The 19,869-nt window shown below is 66.0% G+C and overlaps 1 protein-coding gene across 1 annotated transcript in view; it reads right to left on the bottom strand.

The window, feature by feature from the left end:
• The window catches only part of PIEZO1 (piezo type mechanosensitive ion channel component 1 (Er blood group)), a 54,387-nt gene extending 34,763 nt beyond the window's left edge, over positions 1-19,624 (bottom strand). The window contains exon 1 of the mRNA XM_079906841.1: positions 19,233-19,624. Coding sequence (XP_079762967.1) covers positions 19,233-19,296 — 64 coding nt within the window. The 5' untranslated portion in view covers positions 19,297-19,624. The remainder of the gene's footprint in view (positions 1-19,232) is intronic.
• Between the last annotated feature and the right edge of the window lie 245 nt (positions 19,625-19,869).

Here is a 19,869-nt window from a genome sequence, read left to right as displayed (position 1 = left end):
CTGCACTCCCTCCGTTGACCGCCACCTGCCCCTCACGGTCCGTGCAGCACGTGCCTGCCCGAGACCCCGTCCCGCCCGGCCAGCTGAGGGCTGCACGCAGCCATTCGGGGCTCCCTGCACGGGCGGTCTCGGGTGGGACCACGCCGCAGGGCAGGAGGGGCAGCCGGCTCCGGGTGCCACGGGAAGGACAGGCCTACAAAGGACCTCAGCGACCTTCACGGGAATCCCCTTCCTCCCACAGGAGATCGGAGGCCACAGACACGGATGCAGGCTCGTGGGGACGGGGCTGGACAGGACGGAGCGAGGGATCAGGGGCGGCCATGGGACGCTGTGTCACCTACGTGGAGCCCCACCAGCGGCCTGGGGCGCCCAGGTGCAGGCGGAGGGTTTACCTGCCGCCGCGTTCAGGTTTAGCGAGTACGGTGTCCGGGCAACGTGGCTGCACGACTCCCTGACTGCACAGAGCAGGCGCAGGCGGCTGGTCCCCTCCCTGCAGCACGGGCTCTGGGAAGCATGGCGACTGCCCAGGGCCAAGGGGACCTGGTGGCCGCCGTGGACCAAACACAGGGGAAGGGGCTGAACCACATCTCAGGGGGGGCTCCCAACAGCACCAGCATTGCCCAAGACGTGCCACACGGGCCAGGCTGGTACCGCTGCGGCCGTTCAGACTGGGGTGGGGGTGGGGGATGGCCCCCGAGTGACCGGCAGGTGAAGCAGGTGGGACGTGAAGACCTGAGCCTGAGCTTTCAACCAGCACTGCCCAGGCCCGGCGGGCCGGGCGGCCAGGCCGGGGTGGGGGGCTGCGGAGAAAGCCGCTCTGGGGGTCAGGCGTGGGCCTCAAGGGCCGTCCACAGGCCCCACGGCAGCCCCTGCTCCACCGGGGAGACGCAGGGGAGGCCCTTCGGTGCCTCTCCCCTCGAGGCTGCTCAGACCCCATCCCCCAGGACTCGGCCTCCCCTGAGGACCCTCAGCCAGCTCCCCCAGGCCAGGGCCCACAGGGCTTCCCCGGGAAACAGCGCTCCGGGCCCTGTGTTTGGAGCTGCCGGTATTTGCGGTATTTGGCCTCTGCTCGCTCCCCTGGAGGATCAGGGCTCCCAAACCACCTCGGCCTCCACAATGGAGAGGCTGGATTCCAGGCCAGGGGTGGAGCCCGCATTCCACAGAGGGTCAGGGACCGCCGCCCACTCCCCGCCTCCCAGAACACGAGGAGGCCTCCCTCTTCTTCCTAAATTTATTTATTTATTTTTGGCTGCACTGGGTCTTTGTTGCGGTGTGCGGGCTTCTCATTGCCGTGGCTTCTCCTGTTGCAGAGCACAAGCTCTAGGCACGCGGGCTTCAGTAGTTGTGGCTCGCAGGCTCAGTAGTTGTGGCGCACGGGCTTAGTTGCTCCGCGGCACGTGGGATCTTCCCAGACCAGGGTTGGAACCCGTGTCCCCTGCGTTGGCAGGCGGATTCTTAACCACTGCGCCACCAGGGAAGCCCCAGGAGGCCTCACTCAGAGTCTCTGCAGGCTGACGGGTAAGGGGACAGCGTGCAGACACGCCCCTCCCCATCTCCGGCCGTGCAGACACGCCCCTCCCCATCTCCGGCCGATGCGGTTTGACAACATGCCCTTTCCCCAGGCCACCTAGAGCTCAGGGCCTGGCTGAGACGGGCCAAACCTGGGATGCACAGAGGGCCACAGTGAGCAGGTGACAGCGGCCCATGTCCCCAAGGTCAGCGCCCAGCACGGGGAGCCCTCCTGCCACACGGGGGGAAACTGGCACCCTTGGCCTCTCCACGTGGGTCAGCCCTGTGCTGCCCCCGCCCTCCCGGACCCCTGCCTCCAAGACGTCCCAGGGACAGGCAGGACCCCCTCCAGCCTCCAGGAAAGGGGCTCCCAGCTGAGCCGCACCCCCAGAACGTGAGGAGCAGACCCCACTGGACCCCCGTGAGCGCCGCCACGCCCGACCCGGGCTCTGTGCCAGCGAGGGGCTCCTGCTGGCCACCTGTCAGACGGGGAAACTGAGGCACAAAGGGTCCAGCCGGGGTGCCCGTGCGGACATCAGGCCCTCCAGAGCCCCGCTGCCCTCGCGGCGACCGAGCGCTGACTGGCTCCTCGGCACACCAGCCCCACGCAGCCGCGTTCCACCTGCTCTTTCCCCGACCCCCGTCCCCCAGCTCCCCGGGGACAGACGAGTGGCCCCCGACAACCAGAGTGTCCGCGTGCCCCGCAACAAGGCTGCCCGTCTGGGGGACGCAGACAGAAACACACGTGGTGACGGGACAGCGGCCCGGGCGTTCAGCGCTGCGTAAACAAGGACGCTCGTGACCCGGGGCCACGCCCACCCCGAACTCCATGCTAGTCGACACCGTGGGGCCCCTCGAGACGCCCCGCCCGCAGCGCCGGAAATGAGGGGGAGGGGGGCCCTCCCGACCCAGGACTCGGGCCTCGCCACCCACACTGCCCACCTGGGCCTCGGGGAGCCTCGGCCACCAGCACCCCTCACACAGACCCCGTCCAGGGCCTCCGCAGCCTCGGGCATCGCGAGGGGACTCGGAAGGCGACGCGAAGCCGCGGGAGGCGCGGGGCCGGTGCTGCTTCCACGGCTCGGAGGTACGCGCGGGCTGCACCCTCCCAGGGCCCTCCAGCCAGCAGCCCACACGTCTTCCCAAAAGCTCTCCGTGCGACAAGACGCGGCGTAACCCCTCCTACAGACCCGCGGTCCTCCTAGCGGGGTTCCCAGGCCACCCCAGCGGCGTCCCCTGGGGATCTGGCGGCGACGCAGGTCCCAGGCTTGCCCAGACCCGCGTGCTGTGACGCGGCCCCGGCGGACGTGCCCTGCCGACGGAAGGCTACCTGGGCCTGGAAGGACGCAGGTGCGCGGTCCTCCCAGCTTAGAAGGAGCAGCAAGGTGATGATGCGTGGGACCCCTGCCGCAGCCGGGCCCGACGCTGGGCGTCCAGCCCGACAGTGCCACCCGGACCTCCCCTGGGGGGGACAAGGACCTGCATTCCCCCGCGTCCTGCACCCACCCCCCTCCACCTGGAGGCAGCGTCCGCTTTAAGGCCGGCCCACAGTAGCCGGGCCCGAGGCCACAAGGCTTCTGAAGAGCCCGGGCTGCGTCACCTTCCAGCAGCCACCGAGGCTAGGGCCACCTTTCCAAACGCGGGTGCCCAGTCTGGCGCTCCAGTCTGCCGCCAGCTCTGGCCCGGGACTGGAGGGTGGGGTGCTGCCTCAGAGCCCCACCCTGTGACTCAGCTGGCCCGCAGCGCCCCGAGTCCCTCCGCCTGTCTGGTCTGGATGGCGCAAAGAGCCCCAGAGCCTGGTCACAGCCCGCCCCGCTCTCTAGGGCCCTTCCCAGCACCTAGGGAGGGGAGGAATGCCACCGGGCCACCTCTGGCTGGCAGGTGGGGGCGGGTCCGCAGGCCCCTTCAGATCCCTGCCCTCCCCAGGAACACGGGAGCTGGGGTGGGGAGGGCGTCCCTGCCTGGGCGTTTAGGAAGGAGGCTCTGGTCACCCGTGCGTGTCAGCAGCAGACAGTGTCAGGGCCCCCTGGGAGAAAGGGGACATTCATGGGCGCCTGCCCCACGACCATCTTGCTCCCCAGCAGACGCCCGCCCCAGCGCAGCAGTGACCCCAGAAGGCACCCCACGAACGTGGGCCGGAGCGGGTGCCGACGGCAGGGAGCAGCGGGGGCAGCCCTGCCCTGGGAGAACCTGCCTGCTCTCTTCCCTCGGGTGAGGGCACTGAGCTCAGGGGTCTGCCCGAGAGCTTGGAGGTGCGACCAGCACACCAGCACTGCTCTCCCCAAGGGGCAGGTGGGCCAGGAGCTGCTCTGAGGGGCCTTCGGGCCGGCGGGTGCTTCATCCCGCGTCGGCCTGTTCAGTCAGCCTTACATGGGACTTCCACGTCCGGCAGGCACTGGGGGACGGTGGACACCCTCCCAGAGGTGCGGCCAGTCGGAGGAAAGCCTTACAGCAAAGTCTGAGGCCCCCAGGAAGAAGGAATGCTCCAGCTCCCTGGCAATGTGGACTCCAGATTGCAACATCAAGGCTTGCCCGAGCTGCCAGCCTGCTGGGCCCCTTGCAGATTTCAGACTGGTCTCACAATTGCCCGAGCCAGTTCCTTAAAACGAATCTCCTTGCTTCCTCTGTCTCTCCCGCCCTCCCTCTCGTCTGTGCACAGGCGGCCATGGAAGACACCCCATCCATCTGTCCATCTCTTATTCCATCCACCTGTCCACCTCTTATTGGCTGTTTCTCTGGAGAACCCTGGCTGGTCCACCTGCTTTCAGGCTCCCGCACTGTGAACCGCAGGCTGGCCCACCCGCCTCTGAGCTCTGGGCCCAGGTGGCTGCAGGGCTGGGGCAGAAAGGGTGTCGGGGGCCCCACACGGGCTCTGGAAACTCAGCAAGTGCACGGTGACCTAGGGAAAAATCAACACTGTCTGCTCCTATAACAACCAGCCTGGGCAGGGCGGCTCAGCCTGCCCCCCCTGCCCCCGCCAACAGACACCAGCGCCCCCGGAGCAGGGACGCAGCTCATGCCACTCTGAGCACCCACTCCCAGGGGCAAGACGGCAGGGGGGTGGGGGGGCGGTGGCAGGGTGCACCCCAGGCTTGAACTCCGGCTGCATCAAGCCAGGAGTGGGCCGCCATTTCCCCTTGGCAGGAAAGGTTGCTGACCCGCTCACAGAACATTCACTTTCCTTTTCAGAACTTTTTAGATGCAGAGAAGCACAGAAATCATTAGCAAGCAGTTCTACTCCTCCTGTTACCGTGGTTCAGCTCTAACACGTTTCTCCTGCCAGTGCACGTCTTACCAGATTTAACTTCACCCACTCAGCTGCACTGTCCTTTGTTCACCATCCCCTCCTTGAGAAAAAAACGCTCATGAATTTCAGGATATCCTTCCAGGAAAGAGCCACCTCTGGGCTCTGGAATCCCACCTGGGGCCATTTCCGGGGGGCATCCAGGCCTGCAGCTGTGGTCTGTTGGGCCGCAAAGGTTACAAAAGCAGCCTCGGGCGCCCTGGGCTTCGCCCCATGTCCGCCACAGAGATGCCACCCTCGCCCGGGCTCCCGTGAGCCCGTCTCGGTCCCTCCTGACTCCCGAGAGACCAGAACCCAGAGTCCCCCGGCAGCCCACCTGACAGGACTAAGCAGGTCTGGGGCTCTCTCCCCTCTTAATTCCGCTTTGAAGCTTCCCGAGGCACGGTCCCCAAGCCTGCCGAGAAGGGGCTGGGGCGGGGGGAATCGGCGTTGCCGGCACCCTGCCCGCCTCCGCTCGCCGCTCTCAGATCCCGCCAGTGCAACGCCATCAGCTCTCAGCCAGGGCGCCAGGACAGACACAACCGCCCTGCCCAGGCTGATCGTTCGGAGCTGTCGGCCCACGGAGCAGGGACTGTGCTGGGGGAGGGAGGTCCCCGCAGGCCACCAGCCAAGGACACTCAGCCAGCGAGAGACGGAGCCGGGCCCTTCACCACGGGGCAGCCTCTCCCCTGCAGCCAGGAAGCAACGGCTTCCTCCAATGGTCCTCTAGGGATGGAGCTCAGCTCTGTCACCCGCGGAACAAACCCACGCTCCCTAACGGGACCCCCGGCCGTGCCCACGGCTCCGGCACCACCGGGCTCTTCCCTAAACTAGCCGCGAGGCTCACACCCCTCCCCGCGCACGCAGGCCTGCCCCTCAGCCCCGGCCTAGCTCTCTACCACCTCCTGCGGGCGATGGACCCTCCAGATGGAGGCTCGAGCCCCTGAGGGTCCGTGCTGCCAGGGGAGGGGCCGAGGCCACGCCATCACCCAGGCTCAGTCCAGCATCGCAGGCCCAGAGTGACCCTCGAGGTATGGCCCCCACCCGTCCGGCTCCCGGACCACGCGGCCGAGCGTCCCCACGGGCCCCTGGTGGTGGGGTCAGCTCCCCAGACGAGAGGAGGAGCAGCCACTTAAGAGCAGAGAGCGCAGGCAGGTGGGGATGGGGCAGGCCCGGCCGAAGCCATACGTTCAGTTCCTGGAAAAAGGGGCGGCAAACACTGCCTCTCGCCCACCACATCCGGCGTTTCTGGAAAACCAATCCGACTCCTGACAGCAAAGCAAGCGGCACACATCGCGGGGGTCCCGAGCGACACGACAAGCAGGCCCCCACGAGGCTCGAGGCGGAGCCGGTGCCCTCCCTCCCGGCCGGCTCCCGTCCACCGCCCCCAGCCTCAGTCGGCCCAGCTCCCAGAAGGCCTCGGCCATCAGCACAGGGGCAGCTGTCACCTCGGGGCTGCCGTCCACAATGGGCAGGTCACAAGGTGCCAGGGACGCCCCGAATGGAGAGGACGCGTTCCTGGGCCCGGCAGCCTGTGGCCACAGGACTCAGGCTCTGCACGCCCTCCGGGGGCCTCTGCCCCCCACTGCCCCCGCCCCGTGCAGCAGGGACACCAGGCCCATACACTCAGCGGCTGGCTCGAGGGTACTCCACAGCTGAGCGTTCTCCAGCAACAGGGAGAGCCCGTGGCCGCCCACCTGAGGCCACCTGCCCACAGCCCAGGGGCCCTGGGACCAGAAGCAGGCCTCAGCACACCTCCCACCGCTGCTCCCAAGGGTCAGGGCTGAGCCTCTGGGAGCGTGCAGGCTCTGGTCACCTCAGGGGAGGACCCCCAGGCGTCCCTGCTACACACGGACAGGCCGCAGGGTTCTCGCGCCTCGTCCAGCTGCCGCAGCCGATGCCGGGAGACCAGTGAGGGTCCCCCGGCGCCCAGCAGGCCCACAGACACCGGCTCCCCGTGCCCCGCCAGTGTCCCTCTACCCGGAGGGGCTCCCGAGGCCAGGGATGCCCCCCTGCAGACACGCCCCCTGGCTGGGGGCCCTCCTGACCGCCACACACACGATTCCACCCTCACAGTGGGAGCCCCAGCAGGAACCTGACGCCCAGAGCATCCCGTCCCTCTGTGCCCTGATGCCAACCACATGCCCACCCTCCCTGGACGGGTCACGGCCCAGCTGGCTCCTGTGCTTTCCAGCGTGGGGCCTGGAACTGGCTCGGCTTCTCTGGGCTGCGATTCTCTGTGCCACCGCCTCAGAGGCCAGGCCGAGTCACACGGGACTCCTCGGGGCAGCACCAGGAAACGGCCAGCGCCCCAGGGCCCCAGGCCGCGCATCTGCCCCACCACTCCCTTCCTACCAACAGCTCAGGGTGGGCCAGGCGGTGCTGCTGTCCTGCGGGAGCGCCCGGCCGCCATGACTCAGCCAGACCTGGCAGGGTCCATCACTGCGCTCACCTGAGCAAGGTGTCCTCACCCTGCCGCGCCCCCCTCAGCTCTCGACATTACCAAGCCACTGAACATCTCTGCCCCAAATTCCCCCCCCCCCCCGGTGAGGCCACCACCGTGTCCCAGGGCTTTAGGGTGCCTTGATTAACGTGCTGGGTGGCCAGGCTTCTCGAGATGCGCCCAGGGGTGTGGGAGCAGCAGCACGGCCGCCTCGCACTCAGGGCCACTTTACAAAGTATTTCCACCCATGTCACCTGGAGGGTCACCCCAAGGGCCACGAGGCCAAGCAGGACAGGTGCTAATCTCACAACTAGAGATGAAGACAACTGGGGTGCAGAGAGGCCCCGGGGATGGAAGGGCGGGTGCTGGGCGCCTGGCTGCACCCCCAGCTCTGCTCCGGACGGCCTCCCTGCACAGCGTGTGTCCCCCTTCTAAAGGTGAAGCGTCCAAGGCTGAGAGAGGCTGAGCCACTTTCCCCAGGAGGCCCAGCAGCAGAGCCAGGAGGCCCAGCTCGACGCCGGGAGAGGAAACGTGACAGAGACTTGGCCTAGGAGATTTCCCATCCCGCTGCTCTGCTCCAAGGACACCTGCCGGCCCAGCGTGTGGCCCCAAACCACAGGTCCTGAAGGCTTTCACAGCCCGGCAGGTGCTGGGCACACAGAGGCCATACACCCTGGAGCCTGGATCCCGACACAGCAGCACCTTGGAGCAGCCCAGGGACAGTGCTCAGGACGGGGCAGAAACCACCTGAGGTCCCAGGGAGCCCCAGTGGGCGCCCCCCCCGCCCGTGCACAGAACAGGACCAAGCAGGACGAGGATGCAGGGACGTGACACAGGGGGTGACGATGTCCAAATTCCCATTTATAAACACCCCGAAGCCCCGGAACCATCCTGGCAGGAGGTTGGATTCTGAGCACGGCCGCTGGCATGACCGCCCCACTACCTGGGGTCCAGCATCTCGTGTCTCCAGGAGCTGCTGTGCTAGGTCTGTGTTCAGAACAGGGAAGAAGGGACGGGAACCCTGGAGCCCCTGCCCTGTGGCAAGGGAGGAAGCCGTGATGTGCCCTATGGCCCGGAGACTAGGAAAGCCACCTGGGCTCCTGTGGCCCAGTCACTGCGGGAGCCACCAGAGAGGACACAGCGCAGCGAGGAAACCGGCCTCAAGTTACTAATAACCGGCGGAGCCGAGCCCCTGGCAGCCGCACTCACAGCACGAGGCCCCGCCCACCCCCAGAGAGGCCGCACTCACACCACGAGGCCCCGCCCACCTGCAGACAGGCCGCACTCACACCACGAGGCCCCGCCCACCTGTAGACAGGCCGAGGAGAGAGCCGGGAGGAGGGCCTCCAGCTCCTCTCCCCTCGGGGGGCCAGTGCCCAGCCGCCTCCTCCGGCTCAGCGGGGTGACCCTTGGCAGCCCCCACCCCTGCCCGCGTGGCCCCTTCCTCTCAAGGTCCTCAGCGCCCCCCAGCCCCCTGCAGGCCTCCAATGCCTCCGGAAGACACAAGCGGGCCCCGTCCCGGGATGCCTGGAAGTGTCTCAGGCTCTGGAATGCGATGGAGCCGGTGAGCCCAGAAGCTTCCTGCAGCCTCCTCTGGAGGGTTACCCCTCCATCTGCCTCGTGCCCGCTCTGGCCCTTGAGGGCCAGGGGTCTCCTCCCAGCTGGGCTCAAGTCCGCGTGGGCCCTCAGAGGAGAGTGCCCTCCTGTCCACCCCTGCAAGCCACTCTCGGCCTCCAGCCCTTCATCCCTCGCTCTCCCAAGGAGGGGGGCGGACAGGGGCACAGCACAGCCCTCCCAGGGTTTGTGGGGCAAGGGAGGCGACGGGGAGGGGAACGAGGGACCTCGCTCCAAGAAGAAAGGTGGACAGGTGGACGGGTGGAGGGTGAGGTGGGAGGGGAGCCGCCTGGTGAGCGGAGCACAGGCTCCCTCCCTGCCTGCGTGGCCACAACCCGGGGACAGGATGGGAAGGAAGGCCCCCCCGGAGGCCCCAGATCCTAAGAGGGCTAGAGTCAGATGGGGCAGCGGCGGAAGGCCCAACGGGGCCGCCTCCAGGGGAAGAGGAGGTCCTGGCCATCCGGCGCCCAGCGGCCCCGGCTTCCTGAGGGGGACACAGGGACATAGGACTCAGAGCCCACCACCATCCCCAGCGTCCAGGACCCCGAGGGGAGCTGCTGCCAGGCCAGACAACGTGCCAGCGCTGCTTCAACGCTAATCCCATCCTCCTGGGGTCACAGGGCAAGGCTGCCCTCCCAACGGGCCCCTCGGTGCCATTCCTGGGCCCTCGTGGAGCCTCAGGCCACCGTCCCTGCGTCACCCCGCTCCTGACCTCCAGAGATTAGGGCCCAGCCTGGCCATCGCTCCCCGGCTGGGGCGGTGTGCACCAGCTGATAAGGTGTGGGACGTTCCTGCAGCGGGAAGGGGGTGTCACAGGGAGGGCTCGGCACCCGCGGGGCCTCGGGCAGTGCCCGCTTGTCACAGCCTCTGCCTCTGTCCACTTCCCACCCACAGGACCGGGCAGTGGCCAAGCTGCAGTGACAGTGACGAGGAAACGAGGGCCGAGGGACAAAGAGGCACCACCCCGCCAGCAAGGGTGGAGAGGACCCAGGCGGGTGCCTCCCGCACGGAGCGGAGACACGGGCCAAGCGTGTGTCTGTCGAGCTGGGCATGTGAGCACGGAGCGTGTGCTAAGCTGAGCCGCCGCAGGAGAGAGGAGGGAGCCGGACTGGACGCGGACAGGCCCCGAGGACCGCAGGCGGCTCGTCTGCCGGGGAGACCGCACAGGCCTCCCGGGGGCGTCACACAGGACGTTACACGCCAGGGCCTGGCTGTGCCCACTCGGGTGAGGCTGCACTTGCTAAACCACCAGGTGTGCGTCCGACAGCGAGTCTGTCCTGTCCTGGGACTCGGGGTCTGACTCCGGGGAGCTTATCCTGAGGGGCACAGTCAGAAGGGAAAGCAGGTGAGCACAGAGATGGTCACTGCGTCCCCGGGAACCACAGCAACGGGGGTCTGGAGACTGGGACCGTCTCTGCAGAGGCCGAAAGGAACCCGCTTCATTCAACAGGCGGCCCGGGGGGGCCACGTGGAAGGGCAGAGTGACGGTCCCACCGCAGGAGCGACACCAGGACAAGAGCCTGCAGACAGTGGGACAGAGGCCCCAGAGGAGAGCTGAGAGCGGGCAGAGGGCTGGGCAGGCAGCAGAGGAGGGAAGGGGAGGGCTGGGATGGGACAGGATGGGATGGGACGGGCAGGGCAGGGAGGAAGTGGGAAGGCCCAGCCCAGCGAGCGGAGCGGCCCACCCACCAGGAAACACTCAGAGACCCCATGAGCCAGGCACCTGGTCACAGCCACCAGCTCGGGGGCACGGGAGACGACGTCCCAGCCAGAAGCATCCGAGCTCACAGGACTTAGAATCAAAAACACCTGCTCGGGCTTCCCTGGTGGCGCAGTGGTTGAGAGTCCGCCTGCCGATGCAGGGGACGCGGGTTCGTGCCCCGGTCCGGGAAGATCCCACATGCTGCGGAGCGGCTGAGCCCGTGAGCCATGGCCGCTGAGCCTGCGCGCCCGGAGCCTGTGCTCCGCAACGGGAGAGGCCACAACAGTGAGAGGCCCGTGTACTGCCAAAAAAAAAAAAAAACAAACAAAAAAAAACACCTGCTCTTAACTGGACACCATAAAGAAGACGATTGGCTCTTAACTGGACACCATAAATTAGACAATTAGGATCGAAGCCGCAGGCAGGGAAAACCACGTGCGGTGCAAACAGGTTTGATAAAGAGCTTACGATCTCGAGTCCACAGCGAACCCCCAGAGGCAGAAATAAAAAGACCAACAGTCCAGTTTTTTTTAACGGGTGAAAGAGTCCTAAAGATGTGTGCCAGAGAAGATGTCCAAGGCGCTTAACATCATTGGCATCAGGGTAACAAAGACTGGGGTCGCGGGAGATGCCACCGCACGCCCCGAACCAGCAAAAATCAGAGGCCAACACCACGCGCGGCGAGGGTGGAACGCCCCGGAGCGTCCCCTAAACGACAACCAGGAGGACAGATCGAAGCTTCCTTGCCGGGAACATGCGATGCCCATGACCCAGCAACCCCACGGCCAGAAGTGAATGAGATTCAAGTGTGTGTCCGCGGAGACGCCACGCGGCTAGCAGCCTCGTGCCTACCCGCCAGGCGCAAGAGGTGATCAGATAAGCAAACGTGGCCGTGCATCCAGGGGACCTTAGCACCAGAAAGAAGGAACCACCAGCACACACACAGCGTCATGTCCCAGAGGCGGGAAGGCACGGAAGGCAGCAGACACAGAAGTACACACCCCGGTGGTCCCTTGAGCACGGACCCCCCCAGTGCAGGCAAAACTGACCTGGGGAAGGAAGTCAGGGTCGAGGGGGTGAACGGGCGGCAGAAACATCTCCATCTCCCTTGGGGAGGGGGACAGATGTGCCTGACTGTCAACCCAGCAGACAGAACACAGGTCCAACCCTTTACTCTGAGTGCCTGACGTCTCAGCGGAAAGCTCTACGCGTGGACCGTGCCGTCCTCCCCTGGGGGCTCTGTCGGGAACCCAGAGCCTACAGCAGGGCCTGGCACAGGCAGGTTCTCCAGACACGTCTGCCGGGCGAGTGACACGTAGAAGGCGACAGAGCGACCGAGCGTCTGCGAGGGAGGAGGGCAGCCACAGGAGGCGGTGGCAGGGGGACAGCCGGCAGGTTCTGGGGCAAGGACAAGCTCGGGGAGCTGGGAGACCAGATGGAAGCGGGAGGCTGGTGGAGGAAGAGGCGCAGCCACAGGAACTGCGGGGGGGGGGGTCACCCCAGACACTGACATGAGTGGGGGCGGGGCTCCCGGGAGGCAGCAGTGTCACGGGCGAGAACTCTGCCCCCGGGGTGCTCATCTGTGACATGGAAAAGCCACTAGCGCCCCCCCCCCCAGGAGCGAATGTGCTGCTGGCAGCAGGCCGGAAAGCGAGTGGAGGCTCGTCCGGAGGGGGGCCCCGTGGGCAGCTCTCGGATGTCCCGGGAAGGCCACTTGGCTGTGGGATGCATCTGGACGCAGAGCAGGAAGCCTGGGGCTGGGTGTGCCGAGACCCCCGTCTGTCCAGGCCGGGGGTGATGCTTGTGGACATGGGTGGAGGCTGCAGGGGGCTGGGGGACGGGGGGACACTGAGGTAGACGACGCAGCACTGTGTGCCCACGTGGCGGCCAGGCGGCCAGGACACTCGGCACCGGCCACCCAAACGGGCACACGGGGACCGGCGCCTCGGCGGTGAGGGTGACCTGCCCCTCCGTGAAGCAGCCGAGGGACACCCCCCCAGCAGGGGAGACAGGTACCCGCGGCACGAAGCCCCTCAGAGCTCCTGGGCGTGCCCCGTGGTCACTACGATCCCTGGCCACCCACGGGAGGGGAGGACGAAACAGCTGAGCTGGGGGTAGCGGCATGGACGGCTGAGTTTCCCTTTGAAAAGCTCTTGTTAATGCTGTTATGATGACGTGTTGTTTCTAATGGTGTTTTAACCATAATCACAAATCCAGTGGATGAGAGAGAGAGAGAGAGAGAGAGAGAGAGACAGAGAGAGAGAGAGAGAGAGAGAGAGAGAGAGAGAGAGAGGGAGAGAGGGAGAGAGAGAGAGAGGGAGGGAGGGAGACTGGAGGCAGACAGGATCCTGGGGCCCCGAGGGGAGGCTGGTGTGTCACTGGGGGCAGCCACAGGTCACAGGCCCTGGCAGTTCCAGGAGGTGAGAGAGACCAAGGCCCAGGCCTGAGGCCCGTGAGGCCCCTGCCCGGGAGCCAGGCTGTGTCCGCTCCTGCTGTGCCCATCCAGACCCAGCCACCGTCCGGGCCACAATCACGGGCCACCGGCTGCTTCTGCAGGAACCTGTGCGCACAGCAGTTGCGTTCTCTTGTTTTCCCCAGAGGATCCACGGGAGGCCACTGAAGGGCAGGGCAGGCGAGGAGCGCTGGGGGGACGGGCCTGGGCAGCACACCTGGGCACTGCCGGGGTCGGAGCTGGGCCCGGACGCGGCCTGAGAGGCGCGTCCCTCCCGCCTCAGCTCCCTGCATGGGACACGTCCCACCACGCGGTCAGCGGTTAAGAGCCCAGGACAGAGGCCCCGCCCACCCCGGCCCCCCACCCGCTCTCGAGGACAGCAGCCCCCAGACCCCTCCCGCTCTGCGGAAGCCGCTGGGCCGGGTTCAGCCGCCCGTTCGCTGGCAAAGGAAACCACAGGAGGCAGCTGAGGTGGCCACGCTCCCTCTTTAGCCTGAGCCCCGGGGAAGGAGAAGAGGCCCGGCTATATATACTCACGGAGAAAAACAGCGCGCAGGTCGGAGCCTGGTAAACAGTCGGCCGTTACAGGCAACTAAAAATACTCCCTATAATTATGTTATTAAAACACACCAGAAAAATTGACCCGCCCCACTCGGCAAAGGCCCGAGACGGCGCAGGGAAGCGCGGGCCACGCACGTCGGCCTGAGGGTGCCCTGGCGGCACCGGGCGGCTGGACCGGGCCGGGCGATGCCCATCGCAGTCGGCGGCTTCTACAGGGCTGCCCGCGGCACCAGGCCCCAGCCTCGCGGGCTCCTCTCCAGGGCAGAGGCTGCTGACCCCGGGCCACCCCAAGAAACACTCTCACACATGTTAGGGTGGGCGGGGCGCTGCCGGGGCCCCAAAGACCCGCAGCCACCTAACCCCACGGGTGGGGACACGGCAACCTTGGGCCCCAGCCACTGACCAGGGCCTTCCTTCTCAGGACAGGAAGAAAGGGTTGAAGAAAGAACTTAATCTCATCTGACCCAAAACGTCACTGTTTCAGGACAAGTATTCATACGTTACTTGTGTAATTAACACTAAATCAAAGAATCACAATGGGGACGGGGGGAGGGGTGTCAAGCCTCAGGTCCCTCCGGCCCGACTGTCCACTCGGCACTGCCCTGCCCTCTCCAACCCAACCCTCCGACTGGCCACCGCTAGGGGATGGGAGCCCCCCAGCTACCAGGCCACCTGTTCGCCTCCTTCCACAGGCGGTCCGACCCTGGGGGGCTGCACTGGTCCGGAGCCTTCGATCTGCCACCCTGCCCCCCTCCCCGGCCTGGCTGACAACTTCTCTCCCTCCAGCAGACGAGTCCCGCTGGGTGCCCACCTCTCCCCAGCCCTGCCCAGCCTGGACCTTGTTCTGTATGACGTCACAGGCTGCACTGCGTTTCTTTCCCATCTGGGCTCAGCACAGCGTGAATAGACACGGCAAACGCACTTACAGAACCAAGGTGCCGGGAGCTGCGGGGGACCCACACCTCGCCATACAGCCAGGGAAGCCTCGGCCTCCATTAGAGAGGAGAATGGGCCCAGCCCCTCCCACGCCCACCGCCACTGGCCCTGAACCAGCACCTAGGCGCCTGCCCGGAGCACCGTCCCACGAGACCTGGGTGAGAGAACGCTTGAATGAACTTGGGGAAACGTCCCACGTGAGCACAGGAATCTGAGCAGGCGGGTGTCACGCACGGTGGCTCTGGACGCCACGCCTCCCCGCCTGGAAACGGCCTGTGGCCGGCGGGCATCTCTGCACATTCAGGACCTGGTGGTGGGCGGCTCTTCCACTCGGCCCCCCAGGACTGTCCCGCCCTGCCCCACCCAGGGACCAAGCGATCAGAAACCTGGGGTCGGCCTTCAAGCTTTTATCGTCTCGTTTACAGGCGAGGAAACTGAGGCCCAGACAGAGGGGTGAGGGCCTGGCAGGTTCAGAGCGGGACAGACGCTGGCGCCACCCACAAGCCCCTCCAGCAGGGCCAGCCTCGCCCTCTCCTCCCTAAGACCTCCCACCCCAGGTTCTCCCACCCCGCCAGCAGGCGTGGGGCTCACCTGCCCTGAGAAGGAGAAGAGTTCACCCCCAGACTCATCCTTTCTCGCCTGCGTTCTAGTCCCCCAAGCCCCAGGTTCCTCATCCAGAAAACAGGCTTAACTCAGAGGGGTTCAAAGGTCAGGAGTGGGGCAGAGCTCACGTGCAGAGCATCGACCCCCCCCCCCCCCCGAAGACAGCCTCAGGCTCCAGCCGCTGCGCAGCAGACAGAGCGGACTCCTGACCCACTTCTGTAACTCCTGGAGTCAGCATCACGGGGGAGAAGGAAATTGCTTTGGTAACCAAAGCAAAGAGTCTACAAACGAAAGAATCTAAAAACAAAACAAGTCTCTCTATTTCGAAAACAAAGAAGACAAGACTTCACTGAATTCTAAGGAAAAGGGGATTCCTGAGGACCAGGGTGGTCAAGGGTGGCTTCCTGGGCTTCCCTGGTGGCACAGTGGTTGAGAGCCCACCTGCCGATGCAGGGGACACGGGTTCGTGCCCCGGTGCGGGAAGATCCCACATGCCGCGGAGCGGCTGGGCCCGTGAGCCATGGCCGCTGAGCCTGCGCATCCGGAGCCTGTGCTCCGCAACGGGAGAGGTCACAGCAGTGAGAGGGCTGCGTACCGCAAAAAAAAAAAAAGTGGCTTCCTGTAGGAGGCAGCACTGGGCCCTAAAGACTGTGCTGGTGGGGCGGAGGGGGAGCAGGGGATACCCTCGAGCCCTGTAGGGGCCCTGCCACAGAAGGCAGTCCCCTGCAGTTGGGCTCAGAGCAGACGGGCCCCTTTCCCTCTCCACCTTTGAGAACCGAAAGTGTTGGAGGGAGAGACACCGCCCAGAAAGCAGTCCCAGGGACAGGATCTGAGATGCTTGTCACCCCCGCCCCCCCCATCAACACTGCCCCGCAGGACCCTTCCCGCTGGCCTGACTGCTGGTGGGATGGCCACCTGCAAGATGACCACAGATGACCCGTCCTCGGCTCCTGGGCCGACCCCAGCCCCTTCCCTGATCACGCACACTGAGCCCTCGGGTCCCGTCAACCAGGCATCTGAGTCCTGCGACTTATTCAGTCCTCGGAGGGGCTGCAGGAGGCCGAGTCTCCCCTACAAGGCGGCAGATGAACGCGAGACCTACCCTCAGCTCTGGGGGCCTCGGAAAGGGACGGCCCCAGGCTCACTGCCAGCCTGAGAGCCTCGCGGGGTGTCACCACCAGGGGGCTGGGAGGGAAGTCTCGGGCCTGGGTTTCTAACAGGGCCCCGCTGTCCCAGGCCTCCGTCTTCGCACTGCCTTCCTGCCCGCCTCACAGGGGTGTTAAGACGGTGATGGTGAAAACACGATGAAAAGGAGGAAGTGTCCCATTCTAAACGGTGACACGGCAGTGACAATCAGGCTGGTGCAGGTGACGACGCTGGCGTGCAGTAGGCGTGTCCACGAGGCCGGGAGCCCCGTCCATCCCGCAGGCGGAAGCCATGTTGCCGCCCTGCCCGTGTTTCCCTATCAGTGATACAGTTACTGCCTTCTACCCACCTGCCTTTGGGCTACGGTGCTGCTTTTGGGAGGCCCATTAGGTCAAGAGTCGCGGGGCGGGGCCCGTTCCATGGGAATCACAAAGTGTTCTGTCTCTCTAGAACCTTCCAGCTCTGGGTCCTGACCCCCAGGGCTGCAGGGACCACAGGTGAGACGTCGAAGGCCGTCACCCTTCCCGGGGAGGCAGGGTGGGGGGCTGGGGAGTCTCTGCTGTGACGAGGTGGAGGTGGGATTTGGGGAGGCAAGGGGCACCCCAGGATGACCCAAACCCTCACTGCGGCCGCTGCCTGCGCCAGCACAGGCACAGGTCTGACCAATCCCCTCCGACGGCCTCGTCCGGCACCGACCACTCACTGGGAAACACCGCAGAACTGACCGACGCTACCAAAGCTCGCCACAGACCGCGGGGCGCTCAGAAGGCGGCAGCACACAGCGAGCTCCCTCAGGGGCCGCCCACGCCCCGACCCGAGAGCCGGCCTCCAGCCTCTCAGGTGTCACTGCGCAGGGCTCCTGGCCGGCTCTACGTCACCCTCCCACAAAGCTCAAGAAAAAATGTGGAAGGCCGAGCCCCGCACCCAGACACAGGATCCATGCGGGGCATGGCCAGGGTACCAGGGTTTGAATGAACAGACTTCATTTGGGGGACAGTTTTAGATTTACAGGAAAGCCGGCCCACGTGCACAAAGAATTATTCATCAGGATGCGAAAAGCTCTCAGGTGACTCCAGTGTAGCGCAGGTGGGAACCCTGAGCTAGTGCCACGTCTGCATCCACAGACCGAGAGGCCTACCCTCCCCCCGCCCATATCACCCATTTGGGTTACAGGCAACAGCCCGAAGAACACAGATTAATTCTCGGGGTCAACAAACTCTGGCCCTGGGGCTGAGCCTGGCTCCACCACTTGTTCTGCTACAGCTCACAAGCTAGGAGTGGTGTTTACATTTTTTAATGGTTGGAAAAAACACCAGAAGAGCTCACGATGTGAAAATATTTACTATCCAGCCCATCACAGAAAAAGTCTGCTGACCCTGAACGAGGAGACTGCACCACGTGGGGAGGCGCGCCCTTCAGGAGCGAGCGCCCACCGCGCAGGCCTACCCAATTCCCCTCCTGGCTTCACAGCCTAAGGAGGCTGCAGGTGTGCTGCGGGGCCGTCCGAGGCCCACCTGCCCCTCTGAGAAGCTTACCAGCTTCTGAGCCACACGTCCAGCTGGGTCTGTTCTGCTAGCCTGTTAACGTCTACCCTCCAGAGGCACGAGGAGAAAGGCCGACGGGCCCCACACTCCCCCGAGCACATCCCGGGCTGTCCGGTCCGTGCAAGGCTGACTCAGACCCTCCTCCCTGACCTCAATGGTTTTCATTGATTCCTGTCCTGAAAATTTTCCCAAGTCTCACCACCTTCCTCTGCTACAAATCAAAACACAGTCTGTCTGGGAGCCGAGGGCAGGCTGCTCGGGGTCCCACATTCCTAGCCCACTGGAGCCCGCTCCTCCCTATAACAGAAGTTGGCAAATTCCACCTGGAGCGATTTCAGAGGCTCTGGAAAGGCTTTCAGCATAAAAACACCAACAACACCCACCACGGTCGGACAAATTTTCACCCAACAGGCAGACTCACACTGCAAACCGTTCCAAGTTTCCGCGAATTAATTTAATCAGACCGCTTTCCAGCTCACACCCAGTAGAGACAGCCCCAGCGGAGGGAGCTGAGGGCCAAGGGCTGGCGTGTGAAGGGTGAAATGAGTCTCGGGCACTCTGCCCCGGGCACAGGGAGGCCAGGAGGGGTGCACAGGGGGAGGGCCATGGAGCAACGAAAGCCACAACTACCAGCTTCCGGGAAGGGGCGCCGACGACACGGCAAGCAGCAAGGTTGCGGGCCCTCAGCTCTGATACCAAGACCAGAAGCTTCTGCGGGGCATTCCCTCCCCCAGCCCAGGGCACAGCCTGCCCCGCCCCTCTCGCAGCACTAGAGCCCAGCGGAGTTAAGCCAGGACACCAGGGCGGCAGGGAGGAACCCCAACTATGTTTTCCAGAGCATGGGCCTGCCCTAGTCCGGCTGTGGGGTGGGGACGGGAAGGGGAAGAGTGAGGGGAGCCGAGCCCAGGGCACAGCGACGCTAGAGCCTCCGGAGGCTCCAGATGAAACAGCTCCAGGCAGGAAGCCCGCCTTCTCCCAGATTGGTCAGGAAGTCGTGATGCAAATTTGAGCTTTTTTTTTTAAACACGAAAGAGAAAAAGAGATTCGTGCCCCCCTCACCGACGCCCCAGCCCCTCCCATAGGGGCCAACATTCCCCTACCCTCGTGCCCCTTCTCTCAGCGCCCAGGGCGTGGGCACGAGCCGCCCTCTCCGGGGGTCGCTCGTTGCCCGCCCCTGTGGGCGCCCGGGTGCCATCTGCCCGCCACCCCGCCGCCGCCCTCCCAGCCTGGCGCTGGGACGGGGCCCCGGCCCCCCCGGCGCTCTCATGCTTCTGGAATGTGGGCGCCCAGGGCCGCGCGCGTCCCGGGGAATCTCCGCGCCCGCCCGCCCGCGCACGGTCCTCGCCCCGCCAGCCTCGCTGGGCGGCCGGGCCGGAAACCGGGAGCGGGGACGCAGACCCCGTCCCAGACCAGAGCCCGCAGCTCACTCCCCAACTCACCGGCCAGGAGCACGAAGGGCAGCAGCAGCCAGTAGAGGACGGCGCCGAGCACGTGCGGCTCCATGCCCGAGGGGCCCGTGGAGCCGGCCCGGGGTCGCTCGGCCGCCGCGGCACTAAAGGGCGGCGCTGGGGAGCCGCGGCCGGCGCATGGCGCACAGGGCGGGTCGCTGCACGTGCCGCGCGCAGCGGCCAGGACCCCGGCTGGTCTGTGGGGACACGAGCGCCTCCGCGCCCTCCTGGTCCTCCTCCTAGGGCCGGGGCCCACCGCGGCCCGCCGGTGCCGACGGCTGGGGCCCGCGCTCGCCCCGGTGTCAGCCCTGCCCCGCGGCGGAGCGCAGCGCACGGCTCTCGGTAGCTCGCGGAAGCCGAGCACGGCAGGACGCGGCTCGGCAGCTCCCTCCTCCCTCAGCCCGCCCGCGGGCCTTTATAAGCTCGGCCCCCCGCCCTCCCGGCGTGCCCGCCCCCGCGCCTCCCCGACGGCCCGGCACGCCCCGGCAACCCCTCCGCCGCTCCGTGCCGCCCGCGACCCCCACCAGCCCTCCCGGCCGGGGCCGGCCAGCGGGGACCGGAGACCCCCGTGCGGCGTACTCCCCGAGAAGACCTCCACCCTCAACAGCCTTGGCGCTGCCGCTCGGAG

This window comes from Stenella coeruleoalba, assembly GCF_951394435.1.
Source record: "Stenella coeruleoalba genome assembly, chromosome: 20".
Classification (NCBI taxonomy): domain Eukaryota; kingdom Metazoa; phylum Chordata; class Mammalia; order Artiodactyla; family Delphinidae; genus Stenella; species Stenella coeruleoalba.
Note: the sequence above shows the minus strand (reverse complement) of the source record. Positions and strands in the feature narration are given on the sequence as shown.